The sequence below is a fragment of the Pristiophorus japonicus genome, chromosome 7, assembly GCF_044704955.1.
Source record: "Pristiophorus japonicus isolate sPriJap1 chromosome 7, sPriJap1.hap1, whole genome shotgun sequence".
In the NCBI taxonomy this organism is placed as follows: Eukaryota; Metazoa; Chordata; class Chondrichthyes; family Pristiophoridae; genus Pristiophorus; species Pristiophorus japonicus.
Window position 1 is genome coordinate 9,105,746 of NC_091983.1, and position 27,300 is coordinate 9,133,045.

The window sequence follows — 27,300 nt, forward strand, 5'->3', positions numbered from 1 at the left end:
AGTTGACTACTTTTTGAAGTATAGTCACTGTTGTAATGTAGGAAGTGCGACAACAATTTGCGCACAGCAAGGTCCCACAAATAACAAAGAGATAATGACCAGATACACTTTTTTTTAGTGATGTAGGTTGAGGGATAAATATTTGCCAGAATACCGAGAACTCCTTTGCTCTTCTTTGAATAGTGTTGTGGGATCATTTGTATCCACCTGAGAGGGCAGACTGGACCTTGGTTTAATATCTCATCCAAAAGATGGCACTTCAGACAGTGCAGCACACTCTCTGACCTGCCTAGATTATGTGCTCAATCTCTGCAGTGAGACTTGAACCCACGACCTTCTGATTCAGAGGCAATAGTGCTACTACTGAGCAGTCAGTGATTGGAGGGAACGCAGTCAGTGATTGGAGGGAACGCAGTCAGTGATTGGAGGGAACGCAGTCAGTGATTGGAGGGAACGCAGTCAGTGATTGGAGGAAACGCAGTCAGTGATTGGAGAGGATACTGTCATTAAGGGGATCAACTACAATCAAGGTAAGTCACGAGATCACAAACTTGTTATGGGAAAGTATGAAGAACTATTACATAGTCAGTTTCAGAACTGGAACTTGTTATTTTCTACTTTTTGCCAAACCATCAGTCTTTTGGTGTGCTACAAATGTATCATTGCAGCATGTTGTTGAGATAGCATAATATGTAGATTTGTTGGGAGAAGGTGGTTCAGATTCCTCTGTGTGCTCATTTTAGAGCATTGTGTTTGTCAAACCCTTGTGTGTTTTAGTGAAGTTGTTGGTCTGTTTTAAACATGTTAATGATGCTCAAATGGGAACACGTTAACCACTGTGCAAAGGGAATGTGAGAGAGATTGTGCAAACAAATAGTTTTATGAAAAGTTAATACAAATATTTAGGTACAGTACCCACTCATAAACATCGATACTCTAGGAGAAACCAAAATGATAGAAACCTGAAATGTTTTCATTTTAGTATATATAACATAAAGATCTTGTCAGTCCATTTATATCCTGATCCTTGACATTTTGCATGCTCAGTAGTTTGTTGAATGAATACGTTTATTAACAAACTGCACAAACTAGATTTAACTTTCCCAGGAATGGCTGCCGCCCTTTCAGCAGACCCAAGTGGGTTTCTGTAACTCACAAGAAGTTCAGCAGCCCAATGGCAGATCTTGAAATAGGATAGTCTGGTATTGAGTAAAGATAGTGATATTTTTCAAAGTTAAAATCATCCAAATCAAGCTCACTTTTTATGTGACCTTGCTGCATCTTGTGCAGTCACAAACAGAAATCATTGGCACGCCAATTGCTAACCATGTAACCATGTCACTCACCGCACACTCCACCAAGCACACACCAACTCCTGCTCGTTATATTGATTTGTGCTAATGAAAGTGTTAATACCGCTGTGTATAACATTAGCAAATGATTGTCAAAGATTGCTTTAACTGTCATGATTCTGTTTTTTGACTGAATTGTTTCAACATTCATCCTGCCAACTTTCCAGCATTTTTGAATGATTGAAATCATAACTGTTCTGTATCATGTTTTTAAAGAGTGCATTGACCTTATGATTTACGATCTAACATTATATTCCTTCTTTGTTTTCCTTTCCTGTCCTCTTTCTCTTCCACCATTGGATACCATGTACTGGCATTAGTGAGATACAGCACTCTCTTGACAGGGCTAGGAGTGCTAGCACCAACTGTTTGAGACCAGATACTAGTTTACAGTCACCCGAACGAGACAGGTATATCCAACCCTTTTTTATCCTTGTCATCTGTGCTGATGATTCCATGTTTCTTTAGTTCTGATCCTGTAGGATTCTTGGATTTGTGTTATGTTCACACTATAACAGTGTTTACAATGTTTTCTGCCCTTTTGCTTAGGCGAATCCTCAGGCCTGAACCATTTTAACCTCTTGCATTTCTTTTGCATTGAGTGCTTGCCGTTTCCGTGGCGTTGGCATCCCTTGCTTACATTTTCTGATTGCAGTCCCTGTGGAGAGCCCTTCATATGTTGACTGTGGCACTGTATGTCATCATTCAGAGACTAGAGTTTAAAAACCAAAATAGGAATTGGAAATTTAAACTTTTTAAACATATTCTATCATATTGCTCTGCCAGTTCTCTTAGCGAGTAACTCCTTCATGTTTCTGTCCCACATATTTAACCGGCATTCTGAGATATGTTTTAAAGAGATTTGATCTATAATCATTCTTCAGCTTGTTGGATTAACCATCTAATGTGATACTGAGCCACACAAAGTCCCAGGCTCCAACCTTAGCTGATCTCAGTTGAGGCAGCAATGTATCTGAGCGGGGAATTATTAGTCAGGTTTCCTGCTGCTGATTGCTATCTATTACCCCCTGCTGGAAAGTATTTGTGTGTATGTGGTCATCAGGTGAAGACGGAATGGGGTTGTAACGTTCATAAGTTCAATAGCCCACTCACACTCACAGCTTAGCCATTTATAGACATTTATTCGTCACACCAGAGAGTGGCTGGCACTTGTGAAACTGGAGCCCGCTGCGAGTCAATGGCAGGGAATTTCCGTGAGGTGCTCTTGATCTCCCATCGTAACTTTGGTGGAAACCCTGAAGAAACGGCCTAAACTGGCTGCTGATCCGATCGCATTAGTTTCCCACTGGGCGGCAGGGTTGCCAACTCTTGTTGGATGTAATCTAAATGGTTTAATCACATGACTTCCCGCTTCCAATTGCCCCCCACACTCCCGCCATTGATTGCTCAACTCACCCATCCTCGCAGCGCACCATCTTCACACGCTAATTGGAAAGCAAAAAGAATCGTTCTTACCCAATAGGATGATTCATGACTGTCAGTCAATCCTTTTTTCCCCATTTCCAACATTTTTATAACTCAAACAAAAGCGTTCAAAAAATGAGGGAAAAAACTCACTTTTTTGCCCCAATGATTTTTCTCCCGGGGCTTGCAGCAGTGTTCAGGAGATTAATCTTTAATTCATGCAGACCCCAGGATAATCATGGAGGGTTGGCAAAGCTATTGGGTGGGTTAGATTAAAATTACCCCAAAGCAATCGATTGACAGTAATTATCTAAAAGAATAATTGGGAGCGTTGCTAGTTTACTGGGGTTTGATGGAAAAGCTGCACTGTTGTGACCTGCTTCAATATTTAAACACCTCAGGCATTACCAAAGATTCAATAATCATCAAGAATTCTGAAGCACAAACAGGGCCATGAATAAAATCACTGCTTCTTATCTGGTCAAGAATCCCTAATGGTCGCTTGGCCATATGACCTGAGATGAAGCACAAAATTAAATTTGTTTTGCTCGTCACTTTTACTCTAGTTGAGGGAACTTTTGAATATTGTGAGTTTTTAAAAAAAAAAGAGTTATCTCTTTTTTTGGGATTGGATATTGCATACCGACTTTTGACCTTTAGAGGCGTGTGTTTGATGCCAGCTTTGTTTAATGGCACAATGGTCTCTGTTTCCTGCTTGCTGTGAATGTTTCACATAAAATAGGTTTGGACAGCCTGAATTCAGGTCTGAGTCGGCTTGTATTTCAACACAAAGCTTGAAATGATAAGATATTACACTGCTGCTGTAGGGATTGGTTTTCTGAGATGATTATAACGGCCTTTATTCTGCATCTAGCCATCCTATCTTGGCCCAGAAGAGTTTAATGCTGGCACTAAGTGCCCAAAATGCAAAACATTTTGCAGCTCTTAACACCCATCATTTTGGCAATCACAACAGTTTAAACATTTTATTCCTTTGATATCTTGAATCAATCCAGACTCAAACTTGGAAACAGCCCAGTGGTTGCAGATTGAAGCAGTTGCGTTTAATTTCAAATCTCAAAAAGCAGAAAGTCTCGAACCATATTCAATAATTCTGTGTTGCTACCTCAGATTGCTTAAAATGGCTGGAATTTCAGCCTTGAAAGACAGAAATCACTAGTCACAATTGACCCATTGAACAAATACTTTGGTTCTATCTTCACTAAGGAAGACACAAATAACCACCTGGAAATAAAAGGAGACCGAGGGTCTAGCAAGAAGGAGAAACTAAAGGAAATCCTTATAAGTCAGCAAATTGTGTTGGGGAAATTGATGGGATTGAGGGCCGATAAATCCCCAGGGCGTGATAGTCTGCATCCCAGAGTACTTAAGGAAGTGGCCCTAGAAATAGTGGATGCATTGGTGGTCATTTTCCAACATTCTATAGACTCTGGATCAGTTCCTTTGGACTGGAGGGTAGCTAATGTAACCCCACTTTTTAAAAAAGGAGGGAGAGAGAAAACAGAATTTTTGATCGGTCAGCCTGACATCGGTGGTGGGTAAAATGTTGCAATCAATTATTAAAGATGTAATAGCAGCGCATTTGGAAAGCAGTGACAGCATCGGTCCAAGTCAGCCTGGATTTATGAAAGGGAAATCATGCTTGACAAATCTTCAAAAAAATTTTGAGGATGTAACTAGTAGAGTGGACAAGGGGGAGATAGTGGATGTGGTGTATTTAGACTTTCAAAAGGCTTTTGACAAGGTCCTACACAAGAGATTAGTGTGCAAAATTAAAGCACATGGTATTGGGGGTAATGTATTGATGTGGACGGAGAACTGGTTGGCAGACAGGAAGCAAAGAGTAGGGATAAACGGGTCCTTTTCAGATTGGCAGGCAGTGACTAGTGGGGTACCGCAAGGTCCAGTGCTGGGACCCCAGCTATTTACAATATACATTAATGATTTAGATGAAGGAATTGAATGTAATATCTCCAAGTTTGCAGATGACACTAAGCTGGGTGGCAGTGTGAGCTGTGAGGAGGATGCTAAGAGGCTGCAGGGTGACTTGGACAGGTTAGGTGAGTGGGCAAATGCATGGCAGATGCGGTATAATGTCGATAAATTTTGGTGGCAAAAACAGGAAGGCAGATTATCATCTGAATGGTGACAGATTAATAAAAGGGGAGGTGCGACGAGAGCTGGGTGTCATGGTACATCAGTCATTGAAAGTTGGCATGCAGGTACAGCAAGCGGTGAAGAAGGCAAATGGCATGTTGACCTTCGTAGCAAGAGGATTTGAGTATCGGAGCAGGGAGGTCTTACTGCAGCTGTACAGGGCCTTGGTGAGGCCACACCTTCAATATTGTGTACAGTTTTGGTCTCCGAATCTGAGGAAGGACACTCTTGCTATTGAGGGAGTGCAGCGAATGTTCACCAGACTGATTCCCGGGATGACAGGACTGACATATGAAGAAAGCCTGGATCGACTAGGCTTATATTCAATGGAATTTAGAAGAATGAGAGGGGATCTCATAGAAACATATAAAATTCTGACGGAATTGGACAGGTTAGATGCAGGGAGAATGTTCCCGATGTTGGGGAAGTCCAGAACCAGGGGTCACAGTCTAAGGATAAGGGGGTAAGCCACTTAGGACCGAGATGAGGAGAAATTTCTTCACTCAGAGAGTTGTGAGCTTGTGGAATTCTCTACCACAAAGTTGTTGAGGCCAGTTCATTAGATATATTCAAAAGGGAGTTAGATGTGACTGTTACGGCTAAAGGGATCAAGGGGTATGGAGAGAAAGCAGGAATGGGATACTGAAGTGCATGATCAGCCATAATCATATTGAATGGTGGTGCAGACTCAAAGGGCCGAATGGCCTAGTCCTGCACCTATCTTCTATGTTTCTATGATAGATGTTCGTAATTTGTGCTCCTGGTGCGGAACTATATGTACAGGACACACAGTTTGAGGACACTGGGTGGGGTCAGTAGGCACTGTTTGTTATTTGCACTGTACCAACAAGCTGATTGCTCTATCTCTGCTCAGACAACCGTGACTGCACATGTCACCAGGATTTAAAGACGTGTTTCACTTCTCCCTCTATATCCCGATTTAGATTTTTTTTTAAATGATACAAAAGCCACTCCGGGACAGCAAACATATGCACATTTAAATAAAATAATGAAAACATTAAAACAACATTACCAGCAGAGCATCACTACGATTGATACTCTTAAAAATCAGTGGACTACCATTAATAGTTATTAGCGTCTCTTCACTGCTTCCATGCCACAGAATTAATTAAGGGGATTATCCCTTGTTCAGCCTGTCTGAAATTTGACAGTACATGTAATTTTCAAATCATAGGTCAGGTTTAATCTTCCAGATTCACATATGATGATACACACACACATGTCTGTATTTTGTGTCATGATGCCAAATCCTAATCCAGAATTAAGGTAGGTAACAATTAAAGTTACAATAAACTTACAAAGCAGGATTATACATTGTGCTTGAATTGGTTGGCCTGACTCAGGGCAGCATAGGGGACTCCAGTCGACTTCAGCATGAAGGTGCTAGAGAGGGGAAAAATCAAAACGGTCCAATCCCCTGTCATTACACTGAACCACATCAGACTCAATTGTGATGGCTTCCCATACTCAAGTGGACTGCTGACACCCATTGTCTAGAATCACCTATGAAGAACGGTGTCTTCGATGAGGCACTGGAAGGCTGGCAACATCTCTTGCCCAGCACCCTCTGGAGAGAAGCGGAGGAAATTGTCAAAAAAGTTCAAATGGATATTTTATTTTGCGACGAGCATGCAAGTGGTATTTATTCCAAAAGCAATAAACTCTAGTCTCTTGGTAAAGGAGAGAAATTTCACAAGAGAAAAACAAAATATGCATTGAAAAGAAAAGGAAATGATTTCTATGAATGCATTAATTCTAACCTGTCAACATATTAAGGGCTTCTCTTTCTCCATATTCTGTAGAGTATTTATTCTCCATAGGCTGTGCTTGATCCTTGAACAGAGCAACTCAGAAGCTATGAGCATTTAAGAGATGTGTGATTTCCTTTGAAAGGCAGTGTTTGGCCTTAATCTGAACAGGTGAAATGCATGGAAGCCCCAGCACTTTCTGAGCACTGCACAAGGAAGCTGCCATGGCACCTATACCTCTTCCCTCTTCCCCCACTCTCAGCTGCTTTGACTCGATCACTTTTACTCCGCTTTGCAAGTTTGACAGGAGGTGCTTTGATGTTTTCTTGTATTGCTCAGCGGTAAACAGCCAACTGGAACGATGCCCCAGCTAGAGAGTGGTTTTGTAGTGTGTGAGGGTGATGTGTTCGGACACAATACAGCAGTGCACCCACTGAAAAGAACGACTGGATGTCAAGCAACGTCAAGCTAGTAATTCCCTTCTTATCCTTCTGTTTTCCTTGTTACTTGATCTCAACCTCTCTTCCCTCGTATCTGTCACTATTGGTCAGCCAGTGTTTTTGGGTCGGTGTTTGTTACTAGCATGACCTAGTTTGACTAATCCAGGATCCTGACTTGCTCTAAAAGGTTACCAGTAGAATGGGCTTTTATTAAATAATCAATGGTTTCTTTTAATACTTATAGTCTTGCCCAGTAAACTTTGATCACAAGTCTGAATTCCCACTGGCTCACTCATACAATGAACAGTTACACCTATATTCTTTCAATACAGATAGACAGGTATCTGCACAACATTAATATATTTTAAGCGCAGTTTATTTGAAGAAATGACAGTAACACTTAGGTTTGGAAAAAAATGTGAAACAGAATCTGGTGTTCGGAAAAGGGAAAGCACAAATTTTCACAAAGAAAGTAAAGACTTGGATGGTCAGCATGACTGCTTTCAAACTCTCTGAACCCTTTCAGCTAGTTAGCTTGTGTTTAAAGGAGCTACGTGCCATAATTAAAACTAGCTTCTGAGTTTGGGGCAGAGTGGTGGTACTTTTACTCTGTATTTAACTGGGCTGTAATTGACCTAGAGTACTTAATGCTGACACTGGGTGACAGAAATAAAAGTGCTCCATTCCTCAACATTGACATCCTTCACCGTAATCAAATTTCAGAATAAAAAAGCTTTCAAATACCATTAATTCATTGTTCTGTCCCTTCCTGAAATACCAGAGCTCTAACTAGGAGCAGTATATTGGAATCAAGATTCCAAGCAGTCTGGTGTTATTTATAGACCTCTTAAAAAGACAAATCGTGGCTAAGCTGCTAAAGACAGTGACTCATATGAACCCAGGAGGATAGATGATTGGTCCCCAGCCTGTGTTGACTTAACTGATTTGTATTGGGTTAGCAGTAAACCACAATTGGCTTTAGGAGTCAAGGGCTATGGGGGAGCAGACTCAAGGAGCCAAATGGCCTACTCCTGCTCCTATTTCTCATTTTATGTTATAGGAGAAATCAGCAAGAGACCTGTTCCTGGTCTCACTTGGGTAATTTGCTGGGTGTGTGTACATATGTGTGTGCACGCACTTGTTTGCGCATGTGTGTGGTACTTGTGTGTGTGATTGTGATTATGCGTGTGTGTGAATTGCAGGTGAGCACAGGATCAGGTTCAACTATGATGCCCCATGGGTTAGAATAGATGCTGACATTCATAGTCCAGAACTCATGATGAATCATGGTTTGCGTGAGATACTGAACAATGACTAGCACCCAGGGAACTGTACCCCAACAAGGAGTCAATGACCCTGAATGTCCTTGTGATCTGAGGGGGTGGGATGATAGAGTGAGTACAAGATCTATGGCCCGGGGAGGGAATTGCGCCAAATGAGCATCTTCTGCCCATTTGCAATGGAGCCTGAGGCAGGCATAGCTTCTGTTTCTCTCACAAAAGGTCCCGACGTCACAAGGAGACATGGCTTTAGCTTCTCTGCATTCCCACTCCACCACACATGTCTGATGATCTTTGGGCTCGATATGTTTAGGAGAGCAAGGAGGGAGAGAAATGAGCAGAGAAAGTGGGAGTATTTTTTTAAAAACAGCATTTCAGTAAATCATTTAGTTAGTTCTGATTTCTGACACATAGCTCTTTTAAAGGGAAAAGACAGCTTTTGCAAAGAATCTGCATTTCCTGTAAACTTGTAACCCTAGTTAATTCATCTGCATAGTGTGTCAAAAATATTTGCCATATATACTGCATATGCATCAATTAGAACCAGATCTGTGAGCATAGGTCTACAGACTCAACTCTCAGGCCCTTGATACAGAGTTAGTGTCTGCTCTGAAAGAGCTTGTGTGCCGCTGTTGAAGTAAAGCTTTAGTCACCAATTTTTTTTTAACACCATTTACACATTAGATGTTTACATTCTGAAGGACTTCAACAATGCCTGTACCACATTTCAGTCTCGCTTCATTCCTGTTGAGTCACCACTGTTTTCACCAGCATCACTCAGCTGATTCGCAATGGCGACAGCGATGGCAATTCCCCAGATACATTTATTTGAAACAAGATTAATCCTGAGCATGTGCTGGCAAATTGATTTTTTTTTAAATTGTAAATTCTGAGGTTTGTACCTGTGTTACTGAGCAGGTGTGGAAAGTCAATGGCACCATTGTTTGCACAAGTACACACTTCAAAAATAGTGCACAGGGCTCCATGATGGCTCACTGGTTGAATGCATCATCTTGTGTGATTCTGTGTCACATAGATCAGGAAGGTCACACGTTTTATCCTTGGTCTGTGAAGTGTTAGCTTATAGACAGGGCCATAGAAGGAGTGTAATAGGTAGCCTCACCCTATATCAGACAAGTAGCACCATGCATGTGCAGGAGATAACACGGAGAGATAAATCAAGACAAGCCAAATCATACATGTGCAGGAGATAAGAGATAAATCAGACAAGCCATATCATACATGTGGAGGCATTAACTGAGATACATCAGACAAGCCATATCATACATGTGGAGGCATTAATATAGAGAGATACATCAGACAAGCCATATATATCTGCATGAGGTAACACAAAGACATATATCAGATGAGCCATATCGTACATATGCAGGGGATAACACCGAAAGATGTCCAAGACAAACATCACCAGACATGTGCAGATTGCTAGCTCCCCCCCTCTGTGTACTGAAAGTTTAACTAACCTTTCAATCTAAAACAATATAAATTTGAACAAAACATGCTCAGGATATTATGCTAAAAATGTTCAATAACAAGTGGATTTGCCATCACCATTTTACAACTCTGGATCATTCTCACATGTGCAGAGTTATCATTGTAAGATCTAGATTAGGATAGTCTCCCTGTAACTTGTGTTTAGACACCTGGGGTACACTCCTAGTCAGCCATCTACCGCTAAGCCTACTCTGGCAGTTCCTGGCTCCCAGTCTCTATTTAACTTGTCTATGTATCTTCCTGTTTCATTGGTGGGACAGATGGTTTCACTCCCTAGATAGGAAACGACCTACTAGTCCCAGGATTCAGATCCAGCATGCCTCTCCAGAGGATGACAGGTACTGACTAATTCAAAGAGTACATGGAATTTTATGTAAAATAATGTGTGCAGGCTCAATTGGAACAGTTAAGTATATTTCATTCAATTAGTGTTTTCCAGTAGCAAATATATTTGGTATTACTAATCTTTTCAATATGATCCATAGTAATATTAGTTCCAATTTACATTCAGAATTTAGGTGTCCCAGTCTATTTTAGTGTATGGTACTATAAAGAGGGTGTTTTAACATTAGAACCCAGTATAAAAATTAAACTCACTCTTTTACATCGTTCTTATAGTGACATCCTTTTGGTCTGTTTCACATATGTCTGCATGTTGAATGCAGATCGCCTCAGCAGTATAGCAACGTGAAGGGGGAACGGAGTCCAAAATGGAAAAAAGAGCTGAATCTTTTACAGAATGGTTCTGATATACAGAAACATAGAAAATACGTGTAGGAGTAGGCCATTTGGCCCTTCGAGCCTGCACCGCCATTCAATGAGTTCATGGCTGATCACTCCCTCAGTACCCCTTTCCTGCTTTCTCTCCAGACCCCTTGATCCCCTTAGCTGTAAGGCCATATCTAACTCCCTCTTGAATATATCCAATGAACTGGCATCAACAACTCTCTGCGGCAGGGAATTCCACAGGTTAACAACTCTCTGAGTGAAGAAGTTTCTCCTCATCTCACTCCTAAATGGCCTACCCCTTATCCTAAGATTATGTCATCTGGTTCTGGACTTCCCCAACATCGGGAACATTCTTCCCGCATCTAACCTGTCCCGTCCCATCAGAATCTTGTATGTTTCGATGAGAGCCCCTCTCATCCTTCTAAACTCCAGTGAATAAAGGCCCAGTTGATCCATTCTCTCCTCATATGTCAGTCCAGCCATCCCGGGAATCAGTCTGGTGAACCTTCGCTGCACTCCCTCAATAGCAAGAACGTACTTTTTTAAGATGGGTCATTGTCTCCATGACAAAAGTGTCTGATGAACCCTATACATTCCGAGATGTGATGCAAGACATAAAATCCATCTATGCATTATTTGCACGTGAATAATAAGGCACAGCTCCCCTTCATCTCCAAACAATAGGATTTTCCGGGCCCTTTTCTGCATGGAGACTGTGACACATTAAAGGAGGTTATTTCGTGAGACTTGCCCTTTAATTTCAGATTCCTGTTAAAGCTGCTCTTTTTTTTGGATTAACATGATATGATCGTCCTAGCGTCTGAATTTTTGTATTATACAATAAACAGTTCCAGTCGACACATTGCTGTTCTCAATTCAAAGATGGATTAAAATTACCACGCAGGAAAATTAATTGATTACTTGTTTCAGATGCACTTTTTAAAAGCTATCATTCTGACGTACTGTACAACCATATAGAAAATTAAATCAATTTGAAATATCTTTTCATAATAATTATGGAGAAAATTACTCATGTAGGAGGTAATTGGATTCGGAGATGGGTGGTGGGCGAAGAGAGGACTGAAGTAAGATCTGACCCATATTAAGTGCACCAGTACTTAGAGAGGTGACACAGTTTCATTATCTGATGCTTACATCACAACATGTTTGTCACCCCGAGACATTTACTCCATTGTCCATTTCACTTGTGTGTTGTTTGTCCTTCTATAGTCCATAATGTATCGTAATGCTTCTCTTAATTTACTATTCTATTTCAGTGTTCTCTGCAAATTCTATATATTATTGTAATTCATGTACTGGCAGAGTATTTTTGTTAAAATAAGGGTTAATTTAATACTTTTGAAGATGACACGTTGTAATTTTAATTGTGCTTCTGCCTGTCTTCGGTAATTGGTTACGCACTGGTCTTTCGCCTCTGGGCTCTTGGGTTCGACTGATTGGGTGACCGATCACATGCTCTTGGGCAGCTTTACCCAGTTCTCAGTGTGCATGGACCCACAGTAAAACATTACCCACAAACTGGAAATCTTAGTCAGTCAGAGATGCTAAAGCATGACTTAGCTGAAATATTAAAAATGCCACACAGTTACTGAGACTGGCGTTGAGGCATGTTATTGGGGCAGAGTAGAGGAAGCTTTACTGTGCATCAAACTGCACTGTACCTGGTCTGGGAGTGCTGGATGCTGACACTGATTAGGTTGCACTCGCATCCCCTCACTTTAATAAACAAAATTCACCATTTTTTAAAATAACTTTTGCTCAAAAAGAATATTCACAGAACACCAAGCAGCCCTTGATGGGATTATTTTTAGTTTAATAGTTGGGTGAAAATTGGGCGATAATAAATTAGCCGCCCATTTTATAACCTGCCCGATTTTCTTTTCCATTGACTTTACCAGAAAAGAAAATTGGAAGAGACTTAAAACGGGCAGCTGCTAACAATTAAAATTACCCCAATGTCCCCAAAGTACTGCGTTCCTTACTGGTTAGTTGTAGCCTCAATTCAGTCAAGTTTTTTCTCTCGAGCTTACTTTCTTACTTTGCCAAACTCCGATCTTCCTTCATTGCATGTGACTCTATTTTTCTCTCTGTTTCTTCTGTCTCATTTCCCTCTTCCTCCCCACTTGATGTGTCTCGTTGATTGTTGTTGTGAAGAAGCAGGACGCTGGAGTCTGTCATACCTAAACAGGACTTCAAAAACCATCTGAGTGCTAAACGCAAAGCAGCACAGAGGTATTTCAATGAGAGACTGCAGATTATAGACCAAAAACAGTGGAAACAGAGCAAGAAATACATTACTGTTAAAATCTCATCTAGCAACAGATTGATGAGAGTAAAGCAATTTTGTCTTCTTCTTTATCTACAGTTTAAGTCTCTGAAGTGTAGGCAGGGATAGATTTGGGCTCCTGTAAATTACATGTCCCCCCATCTTATCCTCCCAAGTATTTTTGTGATGTCTGTTACATTTATTTCATTACATATTTCCATTACAGTGACTATCATCCTAACTGCTACTGATGTGTCATGACTAAATGGTAGTTTAAAAAAGCTGCCGAATGGTATAATGCTTTCATTTATGTATGGCATAGTATGCAACTATACAGACCAGGGAAGTCCCAGGTTCAATCCCTGGCCTCTGCTTAATTAGCTGAGTTGGCAGTAGGGCACTACGATTGTCCTCGGCGCCACTGAGCGAGAGAGGGAACTAATCAGCCAGGGCTCCTGTTCCTAATTATTGACCCGGAATTTGCGGTGGGTAATAACAGCAAACGAACGGCGTTCGCTGTTATTACCCATTTGAAACTGACCGCAACATCAGGATTTAGCACATGTGTATCCTAAAGCGGAAGTCCTGAAGTTGCAGTCAGTCATTCACTGCTCTGACACTACGCTCTGTCCCCCGACCCCCACAAAGCTGGCAATTGGGGAAAATGAAGAAAACATTGACTTTTCCTGCGGCAATCCCGCTGTTAAATACCCCATTAAAAGTTAGTCGCTTTTGGATTAGGTGTAACTGGGGTTTTAGCAGCGTATTGACTGCTAAACAAACAAATATGACCATGAAAAACTAATTCTAATTTGGTGCAGTGTCAAATTTATCCGTTTTAATAAAAATTAACACTTTTAGAAAACTTTTTTTAAAAAAAAGGTTAAAATTTTTTTAAAGAAGTTTGTTCATTATTTCAGGTTAGCCTTTTCCCCATGTGAGAGCCCCATCTTTGTTTTACTCTCTAACATTTTTTAAAAGTTAGAATCAAAGGAACTTTTAGTCACTTCCTGGTTCTCTGTCTGTGAGAAACCTGCATTGTGATTGGCTGCTTAGGCAGCTTGTTGACGCCACAGCAGCTCGTGTTGGGGATTCCCCATTAATTTACACTGATTTCAACTGAATGTCGGAAAACCTGAACTTCTCGCCACTGAGACCACGAGATCTTTGTGGGAAGCTTACTTAAGGCCCAGCGGCGAAAGCTGTGATGCCCTTCATTAGTATATAATCTGCCAACACACACAGTTTGGCTTTCACAGGAAGAGTTATCAACGAATTGCAGATGCCCTGCAAAGGTACTCCAGCATTGGTTAGAATAAGAAAAATGTAAAAGAACTAAACATTTCAAGCCTGATAACAAGAAAAAAAATTCCAGATTACTGCTCATAAATTACTGTCCCAACTGGCACCTCTGAATTGAGCAAGAAATGTTTAAAAAAAACTATCAAATGTTCCGTTTAGAAAATGTGCTGCTATTTAAATATTGATGGGTCTTTAATAAATAAACAATTGCTGTGACAATGGTGAATTACTGGGCTTCACTTCAGTTGTAAGAAGGATCTCATAATTTAGTCATCTTGGGAGAGCTTGTAGAATAAAGATTTTTCACAATGAAGTAAACACAGCAAACAGCAATGCAACATCTTTACTTAATCCAATGCAATATTCTCATTAAATCCAATGCAGTATCTTCAAGAATTTCAAAAGCAATATCCATACTAAATCCAGCTGTTCTATGTTAGCAAAAGTCAGCGATACTACAATCCCAGCAAAGAACCTTGCTCCACAGGAGCAGGAATTGGAGGTAGGCTTGGAACATGAATTCTCTAAACCGTGATCCCGCCCAGCAAGGATTACAGAATACACCAACACATACATAGAGACCTGAACAATGCCTTTAGTGTGAACTCCATTTGATGCCTGCATATCATTATGTAACAGGAGCACAAAAGCCAAATGCCTTTCTAATTTGGTTAAAAGCAAAACTAATAATTGCTCTAGGAAGAACTCAAATGTGGACATCTTTTATCATTCCAGCAATAAGGCTGAATTCACTGTCCGATATTTTACATTGAGTTTGTTTAAAAGATTTTAATTGCTTTCTGTTAATGCTGGAACAGATTCATGAGGTTTCATTGTTTTAATACTGCCCAATTATGTTATTTCATTTTCATTAATCATCATTACTCAACACAATCGAGATGCCTTTGGTATTTCTGCCCCATTGTTGTTCTGTCCTATATTATATATGTATTTTTTCTTTGTGTTAATCTTTGTCTTTCAAATTAGATTTGATGAGAAATATTTGGTCACATTACTTTTCTGTTAAAAAAATATATAAATGCAAGTTGTGGTAATGTTTTCCCCTTACCCGTCTTTATCTGAAGGTGTCAATTTATTCTGGAGACCATTCCCAAAAGCAGTGGCGGGTCTCTTGTACCTCACCCAAAAGTGGCACTTTTAACCCTGCCTAACTAGTGGAAATCGAGTCGGTATGCAGCGGTTAAAATTGCCCATGGAACTTTCCCGCTGACTTGCCACTGTCTTCCTGCATGTTCCGATTTTAACCTGCTTTTCTGAGCAGCGTAAAGAACACCCACTGGAAACAGGCAGAATCCTTCTTTAAATATGTTGATTGAGCTCCAATTAGGCCAATGGGACCCGACTGCCATTTTAATCAGAGGCCTTGGGGTGACGGGAGCATTGTGACTTTCCCATCAAGCCAACCTAGTCAGAAAAGGCCCTAGCAGTAAGTCACTTTACTTTTTTACTTTCCTTGTGGGGACAGGAGAAGAAAGAGTGCTCGTGTAGGCCCCGCTAGGAATATTAAGGCCTCCAGTGCTCCAAGCAACCCCTCCCCCCCCCCCCCCCCCAATTGTTAGGCACTTCCTTATCTGAGTGCCAGAGACTGTTCCTTCTGTCCCCGATAGCAGCCTGCTGGTGGCCCGTTACTGCTTCCCAATGATTTCGGGTGGGAGACTAACTAGGCCTATGTAGCTGAGGCCCTATAGTTTAAATCTCTCGCGCCTCACGCTGCCAAGGTCGATTGATTTGAGCCCCAAGTTAAAATCGTAGCATAAAGTGTCTAGTTTTAATTTCTGAGACTGGGCACTACTGATTTTTTTTTTCTCCCCATCTCATTCACAGGTACCCTGAGGCCAATTGATTTGTTTCTGCTGACATTAACCTGAAATAGGCTAACTCAGCATAGGCCAGGGATCAAGTCTGGGACTTCCCATTCTTTGTGGCTTAGTAATACACTCCATGATGCATGTACACCTTCGATTGGGGTACATGTCCGATGGGACGGGATCCCCCACCTGCTCCAGAGATACCCCTCTGATCTCAGCCATATTTCTGGCCTCAGTCATTTGCATATGGGATGTGTGCTCCACTGGGGAGTCGTGATGGAATGAGGGCTTTTGGACCTCCCACAGTGGGGGACTGGTGGCCATGCATATTTTTTAAACCTTTAAAACTTTGCTGAACACAAATGGGCCACATGGGCAGCCACAATACTAGCCCTTCTTCAACTGTTAGTTGGTGGTCGCCTCTGCTGATCTCTGAACACTGTCCATTGGGGCCATGAATTTTCTTCAGACAACTTTTAGTAGCTGCAACATAGCATTAAAGAAACATGCTCTGAATACTGTGTGCCCACCTCCCCCCTACTGATCGGACATGCTTTTTAAAAAGGGATGCACCGGGGTCTGACACTGCAGTACCCAACTGCGGGCTTCTTATAGCCCATTCTGCAACAATTTTACGTTCAGACCAGCCACTCTGGGCTACAAGCACCTTGTCCCCATACATCACCAAGTGACCTGGTGGGAAGAACACCCCACATGGCAGGTCCTGTAAGAAATAATTGGAGTCTCTTAGGACTGTCCGTTCAAAGGTTCGAATTGGTAATTGACTCCATATTGGTAACAGTTATGATTTTATTTAAGCATAAATAAGAGGTAATACATTACAGTTATTTAAGCAGCAGTTTAGAAAGTACAATAAGGCCGAGACAGATTGGAGCACCACCCCCCCCCTTGTTCTCTTGCCTAGCCTTTCTAGCAAAAACAAGGGCAATACAGCCATCAACAAAGCCATCCAGAACACACCCCGGCATCTGCAAGCTGTGGATTCTGCAGAATAGCCATTCTAACAAAAAGCTTGAGGTCATTTAAATCTTACAATGCCCTCATCCCTCAAAATACCCTCAAAACCCATATTCTTACAATCGCTGCCTTGAGCGGAGGAGCTATCTACGACCCCTCAATCTAATTTCTTATTCTGCAGGAGGGTCATTAATTCTAAGTTTTAGCATGTCGACTAAGTACATACATTTCAAGCAACAGATCATGGTCCAGACAAAGAAAATCAAATACATTGTACAAAAAGCTACAGTGACCCATATCAATAAATTATGGACTTAAAAGATTTTCAAGTTCTTCCTTTAATTCTTACTAAGTATTTTTCGTTAACCCACAATTGTCCCAATCCAAATTCTATGTCCCTTGCTACTTCAATTTCAATTTCAATCCCTCTGAAAGGTATCAGTATGTTTAACTCTATCTTAATTGTTCCATTAATTAGATAGTTTCTCGATGGAGTATTAGTGTCTTGGTTATTGAAAACGTGGTCTCACTCTACTGAGCCACATTAACCATTTCATGATGTGCTGTTGTCAAGTAACTGAGCATGTCTGAGACCTGTTCTTCAGTGCAAATTCACCATGCCTTTCTGAGTGCTCTCTGCCTCACACATAACAAATCACATTTGCACACACACACACATCCCAATATCATGCCACACAGAACATCTGATACAAGCCATTCTTGGGCTTATCGACAGTTTGTGGTGGGGTGGGGGGGGGGTCGGGGGGGACGTCTGGAGATCTATGCTCATCTCCCCTTGCATGGTCTCAATGTCTAAGGTGGTTGCCAGGCTGTCAAATGTGTTTTTCATAAGCAAGGGCACAAACATCTTCAAGAGAAACCTATCAATTTATTATTCTCACTTACACTATCCTGAATTCCACTTTAATATTCGTTAATATAAGATTGATATTTTTTGTGAATTGTGCCCAGGTAATTCCAATTCAATTAAAAAAAATGAGTTTAGAAGAATTCTGGTGTAATTTTTCTGTTTTATATCAATCACTTCCTCTCATTCAATTTTACACAATTACTCTTTATTACGATTCTATCTCATTCATGAGCTCTGGAAAAACTTTACTGTCCAATGCAATATTCTCAATATCCAGTTATTAATAAATTTTGTTCTTTATTTTAGAGGACCGTTTATTTCCTAAAAATAACCCGCTATACTGTGCCTGAGTCCATTTTATCATTTTGAAATTATCCCAAATCCAAGCAGCAGTATTGTTGGACTGGCAGGTTATGTCACTGTTCAATTTTATTTCCCCCTCAACTTCCTTTTTTGACAAACAGAAATTGGCAGGCCCACCTAGGCTGTTTTCCACCAGTTTCTTTTAATGAAAATTTGATTATCCCTTTAAACTTCAGATAGATTTTCCCTTCTCAAGTACTTGAAACAGCAACTCCTAACAATTTATTTTTATCAATGTATCTTATCAATTCCAATTAAGGAAACAAGTGTTGCCCAGGCTTGGTGGCTTCACATTAGAGACAGAATACTTGCAATTAGTTTGGAGGTACTTCCATATCTCCCCTTCTCGAGCACTTTATCTCGGAAGATGACAAATGACCCTGAATGGGTTAAGACCAAGGGCTAGAATTTCCTATCAGCTTGCCAGCGCCCGGTTGCCGCCCAAAAGACCGCTAAGACTAGGAAGATTATCGCCGGCGAAACCCCCCCCCTCCCCCCGCCAAAAAGAAATCCAGCGAGCAAAAACCATGGGTCTTGTACCCCCATTTTGGGCGAAAATTAGGGTCGATTGGGCGGTTCCTAAGCAAAATGGGCGATAAATTTTAAAAAGTCAATAAAAATTTACCCCAAAGCTGCGGGTTGGGCCTAACAGCAGAAAAACAATAAAGATAATTTTTCAAAAAACATCACCTAAAAAATCAAAAAAACATTCCCAACTTAAAACTAAATAACCACAACAGATTTTTAAAATAATTAGAAAAAAAACAACCACTAATCTTTTTCTTGGAGAGCTACTTACCTGCAGCCCAGCTCCGCTGATCCTCATGGGCATTTTTTTTTAAAGTTAGCTACGGGTCACCGCTGACCCAAATATCGCGCCAGGGCGATCTCAGGACGCGCCCCCCAGCGATACCTCAAAACTGCCAGTGTAACTCAGATAAGGAATTTCTCGCTTACCTGATTACCGCCCACAATGGCCAATACTGCCCAGAAACCAGGTGGTAAGCCATTGCAAATTCCAGCCCCAAGTCTTTGAAAGGCAAGGCCTTTAGTCCAAATCATCACCGTGCGGCCGAAATTAGCGCCAGTGGTATATGGGCGGTAAGTTAGCACTAGTTTCCTCTAGAAACAAATAATGGGCGGTATTGGGCTAAAAACCTAAAAATAGGCGGTTATCAGGCGGAATGTTGCTGAAAGTCTAGCCCTTTATGTCTGCAGATAAGTTCTTAAAACTGGTGGATCTTTTTCTGTGCCATCAATATTTTTGTGGCCTGGAAAGCCTTGGTTACCTGCTTAAAAGAAAAAGTGAGTGTATTGTGGCTTTGATTAGAACCGAAGAGGTTAATTTGTCAAATCGTAATTTCCTTCTGTCAATTTAAAAACTTAACAATTAATTGCCCAATATATAAATTTAGTCAGCAATACAAAAGTTGTTGTGTGCCGAATTTTAAAAAGTTGTCAGCGGAAAGGATTAACTTCTTTGTATGTTCAGATGCAATTGTGTCATTTCATTTCCCGATCAAAGAAGAATCAAATGGCATTTTTACTTTTTTTCCCTAGTCTTTGTACCTTTTAAAATCGACAAACAATTTTTATCCTCAGGAATTGAAAATCCCTTAAAACAGCAAAAATCATTATTAACTTAAAAAAAAATTCTCATCAAGGAACACAGCATTTTAGTATTTTTTGTGAAGAGGTTTCCAAACACAAAATTTTCAAGTACAATCAAGATGATTAAATAAACAGAATCACTTCAAATGTCCCAAAATTCCCAATAATTCCAGTTTAATTCAGACCAATATGTAATTAAAACACAATACAGAATGGACAAAATGATAAAAATATAATTTTCTTACAAAAAAAAATTATAATTTATATCTTCTTTCTTCAGGTGGCTTTTCAAATAAGATTCTGATTATAACTGGAGATTTTTTTTTGCAATTAAACAAAACCTTTGTAACATTCTTACACAAGAGGAAAGGAGGGTGGAGCCTCCCACAACTTGTGGGCTCCAAGACATTCATGCAGGCTTTTTAAGGGACATAGGTTGAAAGAAAAAGAACTTCTGCAACTTGTAACAATAGAAAAGGGACAGAATCTTTCTGCTTGCTCCATCTTTATTCCATCATAGATTAATTTAGTGCTTCATCTCTCATCCCAATTAACAATTTTAGATGTTTGCTACAGTGAATTATAACCAAGACATACTGGTTACCCTTCTGAGCCTTGTGAAATGCAGCAATGTAATCAATCTGAAAATTTCTCCACAAACCATGGATATTGGGACATAGCTAGAAGGCGTTTTAACTCTGGGCCCAGGATCATACTGGGCAGTCATTAATAATGGTATTCACGGTCCGATCCATACAAGGCCAACACATTTGCTGTACTAGCCTTTGGACCAGGCTTTCACCCTCATGGTGCCCACTAAGGGATTACCTCATTACGAAGTGATGGCAGGACCACCCATTTACCCTCATGAAATAACAAGTTATCCTGTACTGTAAAAATTGGGCCATCTGAATTGGTAACCTTTGATGGCTGCCTGGACTGATTTATCCAAGGCTCCCCACCCTGCACCTCTGCAAGATCTATAGGGGGTGTTTCACTTTGAACGTTATTTATCTGCTCCTGCAAGATGGTGGTTCCCATACTTCTAGAGCATTCCTTGACTAGCTGATCTGCCTTGCCGTTCGCACTGGCCCTGGGGTGACTTTAGAACAGGCTTGGACTTTGACCACCGCTTCGGGCTGTTTCATCCTCTTGGCCGCTGCCAGAATCTACAGGATCAACTCTGTTGAAGGCAATGTCTTGCCAGCCGAATAGATAGATAAATCCCCCTTTATTCCAAATTACTTCTTGCTTTTCAAAACCTTAGGGGTGGGGTAATGTCAATCACAATAGCAGGTTTCGGACTTGGAGTAACCAAATTAAGAGAACACTGCTTTATAGACATTCAAATTGATTTAAAAAGAACATTTTTAATTTAAGCTGCTTAAATTTCTGGTTGTAATCCAATTAAAACAAAATGCTTTGAAAAGTTCAATTTGGATCTAACCAACTGCTTTTCACAGTAAGCTTTAATCAAAATAAATCGACACCAGGCAGCATCTTTAATTGAAAAAATAATTCAAAGTTTTTCCCAATTCTCGGTGCACAAGCTTATCTTGAAATGAACGTAGTCACTCAACCGCATTCACACTTGTAACTGAGAAATATTGATCCCTGTAATAGGTTATGACCTCAAAGTGCCAAATTTTGTGTGATATTCCCAGGTCACGAGCCCAAGAAATATTCACACAACTTAAATCAATTCAAAACCAAAAACATGACTCAAGTATCTCAAAAATACGTACATAGAGAAAATAATTAACAAACTTAAAGCAGCAAACGCTTGCAGAGAAGATATTGAGTAAAATGATTAAAATACTACCAACAGAAAAGACAAGTGTACAGAGGGTTAAATGGCTTTTAGCTCTGAACAAAATACCGAAAATAAACATAACATGCTTTTTAAAGACAGACTTTCAAACAAAAGAAATTGTGTAATTTCTTAAATATTCGTAGTCGGGAAAGCTCCCACACTTTAACATACAAACTGGAAATTCCAGCACACTAAGTTTCCTTTCACTCAGTAATTTCTTATGTTTCATTTTTCTTGGCATAAATTGGCAGCATCGACTATCAATTTCAGTGCTGGTTTCACCTTTTAAGTTCCTTTTTTCTGTCTTTTTGAACTGTCGTCTCAGCAGCTCGTTTTGATTCTCTATAACTCCTTGTTCTTTCCTTCATTTGCTGAGTGCCCAGAGCTTGTGCCGCAGTCACTGCCCAGAGTTGGGTTACCATACAGCATAGATCACCATTCTTGGTTTCTAGCTTCTGCCATTCTTTTTCCCAATCGGCTTTTAGCTGCTGACATTCCCCCCCCCCTCCCCCCACCCTCCCCCCTTCATCTCTCTGATAGTTGTTAGCACACATCCCAATGCTGCGCGCAAACATGGGCTACATAGTGTAACACCTGCCTGCCTTTATCTAATTTCATATTCCCCGGGGTTATTTGACACTGGATCCAGTCTGTTGCTTTTTCATACGAGTCCCCTTCTGGACTGCTCAAAAATGACAATAAATCTGCCACACATACCTTCTCAAACTAAATTCGACAACGTTTTTCGATGCTAACAATAACAATTCAGGTGCGAGGAGCGCGCACACACTTGCGGCACGGGCCGCGCTGGATGCCATTTTGCATAGGTCGTTAGCATGAGCGCTCGGAGCGTGCGCCGGACTTGCTTAGAGTACACAGATTGTGACGTCAATCAGCGCTGGAGCTAACGCCCTTATACCCACCAGCGCTGTTTAAAGAGATCGTTAAGTGCTTTCAGGTTAGTTACTGATTGATACCTCTTTGGTGAGTTTGTGGTAGTGTTTGGTGGTTTGTTGTCTGTCTTGAAGTTGCTGTAGTGTCCAGGGAGTGTGTGGCAGTTACTTTAAGGCTTCTGTTCAGACCAGTTGCTCCCAGACATGGGTGCAGTAGTTTGTATCCCCCCTGTCCTGCAACATGACAAGGAGAATGAGTACAGGTGACACAGAGGAGGACAAACTGCTCAAAGAGGGAGGAGATGGGAGAGAAGGGCTCTCAGTATGAGGCCATTTCCACCCAGGAGCTTCAGAGAGCAATTCTCCTACTTTGCTCTGAGCAAGGAACAGTGCATGCGACATCTCCGCTTCACTAAGGAGGTGCTCACTGAAATCTGCCCCCTGTTGCAGGCAGAACTGCAGCCTCAGAGCTGGGCGAGGGCGGCATTGCCAGTGACTGTCAAGGTGAGCGTGACGATGAACTTGTATGTGTCCGTCTAGGCTGGCAGAGTGGCAGTGGTGGGAGGATGAATGCCGTCATGGGTGAAGACATCAGGTTTGTGCTCCATGGAGCCACTGTCACTCTCCCGGGGCGACACCTCAGCAATTTTAGTAATCTGTTGGAGGACAGATAGGCCGCCCCATTGACTCTTCTGCAACAGAATCGATGTGCGACCTCGCCCTCGGGGAGCTGGCACCTATGCTACCCTGGCTGCAGACCACTTGTGCCTGGTATCTCACTACGTGCAGATCGCTTCTCTATGCTACCCTCTAAAGAATGCGCAGTGTCAGTATGTGAGCTGGTGGCTGCAAGTGTGAAATCGAGTGACGGTGCTGTGCCTTCAGCATCACTGCTGCCTTCCTCTTCCAGTTCCTGCTCATCCACCGCTGCCTGGCCAGGTTGGATTTCTTGGCTATCTGAAAGGAGAAAGGCACGAGGGTAGGATTGCGGTGAGACGAGGGGAGGAAAGCTTGAGGTGCATAATTACACCATCTTCATCTTGTAAATCGGAAGAGATTGCGGGATGAAAGGGAAGTGGTTGTGCGAAGGAGGATTGGGTATGAGGATACCGTCATCTTGCAGTGTTTCAGCCAAGCCACTCACCACGTACTCAGCGATGGCCGCTCCAATGATCTCCAGCACCATCTCCTCCATCAGGATAAAGTCATGCAGGCACGCCTGTGACCTTGCGGGTAGCCCCTGCTGTCTGCAGTTGTGAGCCGCCTTGTCCTGCAAGAGAGAGGGGAGTGCGGTGCAATGTGTTTGGGTGATATGCCTGTCATGGTTGACTAGCTGGCAGTGTGTGCAAGCGGTGAGATGCAGGTGTGAGGCTTGCAGTAGTGCTAAATGTGTGATGGTGAGGTGAAGCAATTAATGTGAGGTCTGAGTCACGATTGATCGAGATTGTTGGTAGGTAAATGAAGAGGATATAGTGAATTGAGCATTGTCTGAGGCTAGTGATTCAGTTGTAAGGATATGACATTTGAAGATGAATTCACTGACCTTGACCACTCGTGAAAGGCCACTGAACTTCTTGTGGCACTGCATAGAGGTCCGCGGGGCTACACTGCTGGCGTTGACCATGATGCCTATCCACTCCCATTTGGCTGGTGGGCCTCCTGGCTCCATGTGGAAATAGGACCTCTCTCCTGTCCACCTCCTACACCAAGGCCTCCAGTGCTGCATCTGAGAATCTTGCAGCATGCTCTCTCCACTGTTGTATTACTTTCTGCTCACACTTTATTTCCCAGCCAGTGAAATCACCTGCTGCACCTCCCCTTTAGAAGGTGCAGGCTGGCTGTAATTGGTTCTAGCCTCACACGAACTTGAACCCCCTGCTAAGTATGCAACTACTCACGGGGTGTTCAGTGCACAATCATTCTAATTATCAGGCAGCATGAAGTTTGGGTGCTCGCTGCATTACTTCGAACTGGTATGGATTGACTCTTGCATCGTGATTCCTGCGCATGTTTTTGGGGGCAATTAAATTTTTAGCCCCTTATCTCTGGCCCTCTCAACATTGTTTAACTGCGCCACTCTTAATTCTGTCTCCTTTTGATACAAGTCTACATCTGGACTGTTTGAAAGTGGCACTAAGTGTGCCATACATGACTTCTCCACAATTTCTTATCTTGGGCTGTTCGAGTCCGAATGCCACAATACTGCTGATAGGTCAAGGTATCTTACAGTCCCCGAAAGTTTATCCTTCCATATCCGGTTAGGCAGCGCTATCCACAACCAGTCCTAGGGTCACACTTACACCAAAATATAACAATAACCGTTAGTCAGCTCCTGGCTGGGTCGCCATTGTAAGAAAAAATTGGAGTACCTTACAATTATAATACATTACAGTATTTGAGCAGCAGTTTAAAGTACAATTAAGAATTGTATCACCCATTATAACTGGCCCTTGGATAGAAGTCGTGGCCCATTCCTCGCTACTTAGAAACATAGAAACATAGAAAATAGGTGCAGGAGTAGGCCATTCGGCCCTTCTAGCCTGCACCGCCATTCAATGAGTTCATGGCTGAACATGCAACTTCAGTACCCCATCCCTGCTTTCTCACCATACCCCTTGATTCCCCTAGTAGTAAGGACTTCGTCTAACTCCTTTTTGAATATATTTAGTGAATTGGCCTCAACAACTTTCTGTGGTAGAGAATTCCACAGGTTCACCACTCTCTGGGTGAAGAAATTCCTCCTCATCTCAGTCCTAAATGGCTTCCCCCTTATCCTTAGACTGTGTCCCCTGGTTCTGGACTTCCCTAACATTGGGAACATTCTTCCTGCATCTAACCTGTCTAACCCCGTCAGAATTTTAAACGTTTCTATGAGGTCCCCTCTCATTCTTCTGAACTCCAGTGAATACAAGCCCAGTTGATCCAGTCTTTCTTGATAGGTCAGTCCCGCCATCCCGGGAATCAGTCTGGTGAACCTTCGCTGCACTCCCTCAATAGCAAGAATGTCCTTCCTCAGGTTAGGAGACCAAAACTGTACACAATACTCCAGGTGTGGCCTCACCAAGGCCCTGTACAATTGTAGCAACACCTCCCTGCCCCTGTACTCAAATCCCCTCGCTATGAAGGCCAACATGCCATTTGCTTTCTTAACCGCCTGCTGTACCTGCATGCCAACCTTCAATGACTGATGTACCATGACACCCAGGTCTCTTTGCACCTCCCCTTTTCCTAATCTGTCACCATTCAGATAATAGTCTGTCTCTCTGTTTTACCACCAAAGTGGATAACTTCTACTCGCATATGTGTTTGCACCAGTCTGGATCAGTGCCCTTCCTGACCATTCTACCCTGAGACTGACCCAAGCCCACTAGGATATACCCCAAGATTAACGTTTCACATCAAAGCTCTACAGTCCTGCCTCACCCAGTCGTAAATGCTGGTGGACCATTAAACAACTAATGGGAGGAGGAGGCTCCATGGATATCCCCAGCACATGAGTGCAAAAACCACGGCTGAAGCGTTTGCAGCCATCTTCAGCCAAAAGTGCCGAGTGGAGGATCCCTATCGGCCTTCTCCTGAGGTCCCCACCATCACAGAAGCCAGTGTTCAGCCAATTCAGTTCACTTCACAAAGAAATGGCTGAGCGCACTGAATACAGCTAAGACTATGGGCCCCCGACAACATACTGGCTATTGTGCTGAAGACTTATGCTCCAGAACTAGCTGTGCCTCTAGCCAAGCTGTTGAAGTACAGCTACAATATTGGCATCTATCCGACAATGTGAAAAACTTCCCAGGTATGCTCTGTTCACAAAAAGCAGGATAAATCCAATCCAGCCAGTTACCACCCTATCAGTCGACTCTCAACCACCAGCAAAGTGATGGAAGGTGTCGTCGACAGTGCTATCAGGCAGCACTTACTCACCAATAACTTGCTCACTGATGCTCAGTTTGGGTTCTGACAGGACCACTTGGCTCCAAACCTCATTACAGCGTTGGTCCAAACATGGATAAAAGAGCTGAATTCCAGAGGCGAAGCGAGAGTGATTGCCCTTGACACCAAAGCAGCATTTGACCCGAGTGTGGCATCAAGGAGTCCTAGTAAGACTGATGTCAATGGGAATCGGTGAAAACTGTCCACTGGCTGGAGTCATACCTAGCACAAAGGAAGATGGTTGTGGTCGTTGGGGGTCAATCGTCACAGCCCCATGACATTGCTGCCCAACCATCTTCAGCTGCTTCATCAATGACCTTCCCTCCATCATTAGATCAGAAATGGGGATGTTCGCTGATGATTGCACAGTGTTCAGTGCCATTCGCAACTCCTTAGATAATGAAGCAATCTGTGCCCGCATTCAGCAAGACCTGGACGACATTCAGGTTTGGGCTGATAAGTGACAAGTAACATTCGCGCCACACAGGTGCCAGGAAATGACTATCTCCAACAAGCGAGAGTCTAACTACCACCCCTTGACATTGAATGGCATTACCATCACTGAATCCGCCACCATCAACATCCTGGGGGTCACCATTGACCAGAAACCTAACTGAACCAGCCACATAAATACTGTTGCTACAAGAGCAGGTCAGAGGCTGGGTATTCTGCGGCAAGTGTCTCATCTCCTGACTGCCTAAAGCCTCTGCTCTAGATACAAAGTACAAGTCAGGC

At 42.1% G+C, this 27,300-nt stretch overlaps 1 protein-coding gene across 31 annotated transcripts in view; it reads left to right on the forward strand.

Annotated features, from left to right (window-relative positions):
- The window catches only part of rims1a (regulating synaptic membrane exocytosis 1a), a 908,397-nt gene that overhangs the window by 630,566 nt on the left and 250,531 nt on the right, over positions 1 to 27,300 (forward strand). For 21 of the 31 annotated variants that reach the window (XM_070884742.1, XM_070884748.1, XM_070884749.1 and 18 more), the window contains 2 exons: positions 1,673 to 1,762; positions 10,217 to 10,294. The exons of 8 other annotated variants lie outside the window; for them this stretch is intronic. In XM_070884742.1, coding sequence (XP_070740843.1) covers positions 1,673 to 1,762; positions 10,217 to 10,294 — 168 coding nt within the window. Of the gene's footprint in view, positions 1 to 1,672; positions 1,763 to 10,216; positions 10,295 to 14,759; positions 14,777 to 27,300 lie in introns of those variants that run through there. 2 more of the 31 variants (XM_070884745.1, XM_070884769.1) reach the window with 2 other exon arrangements.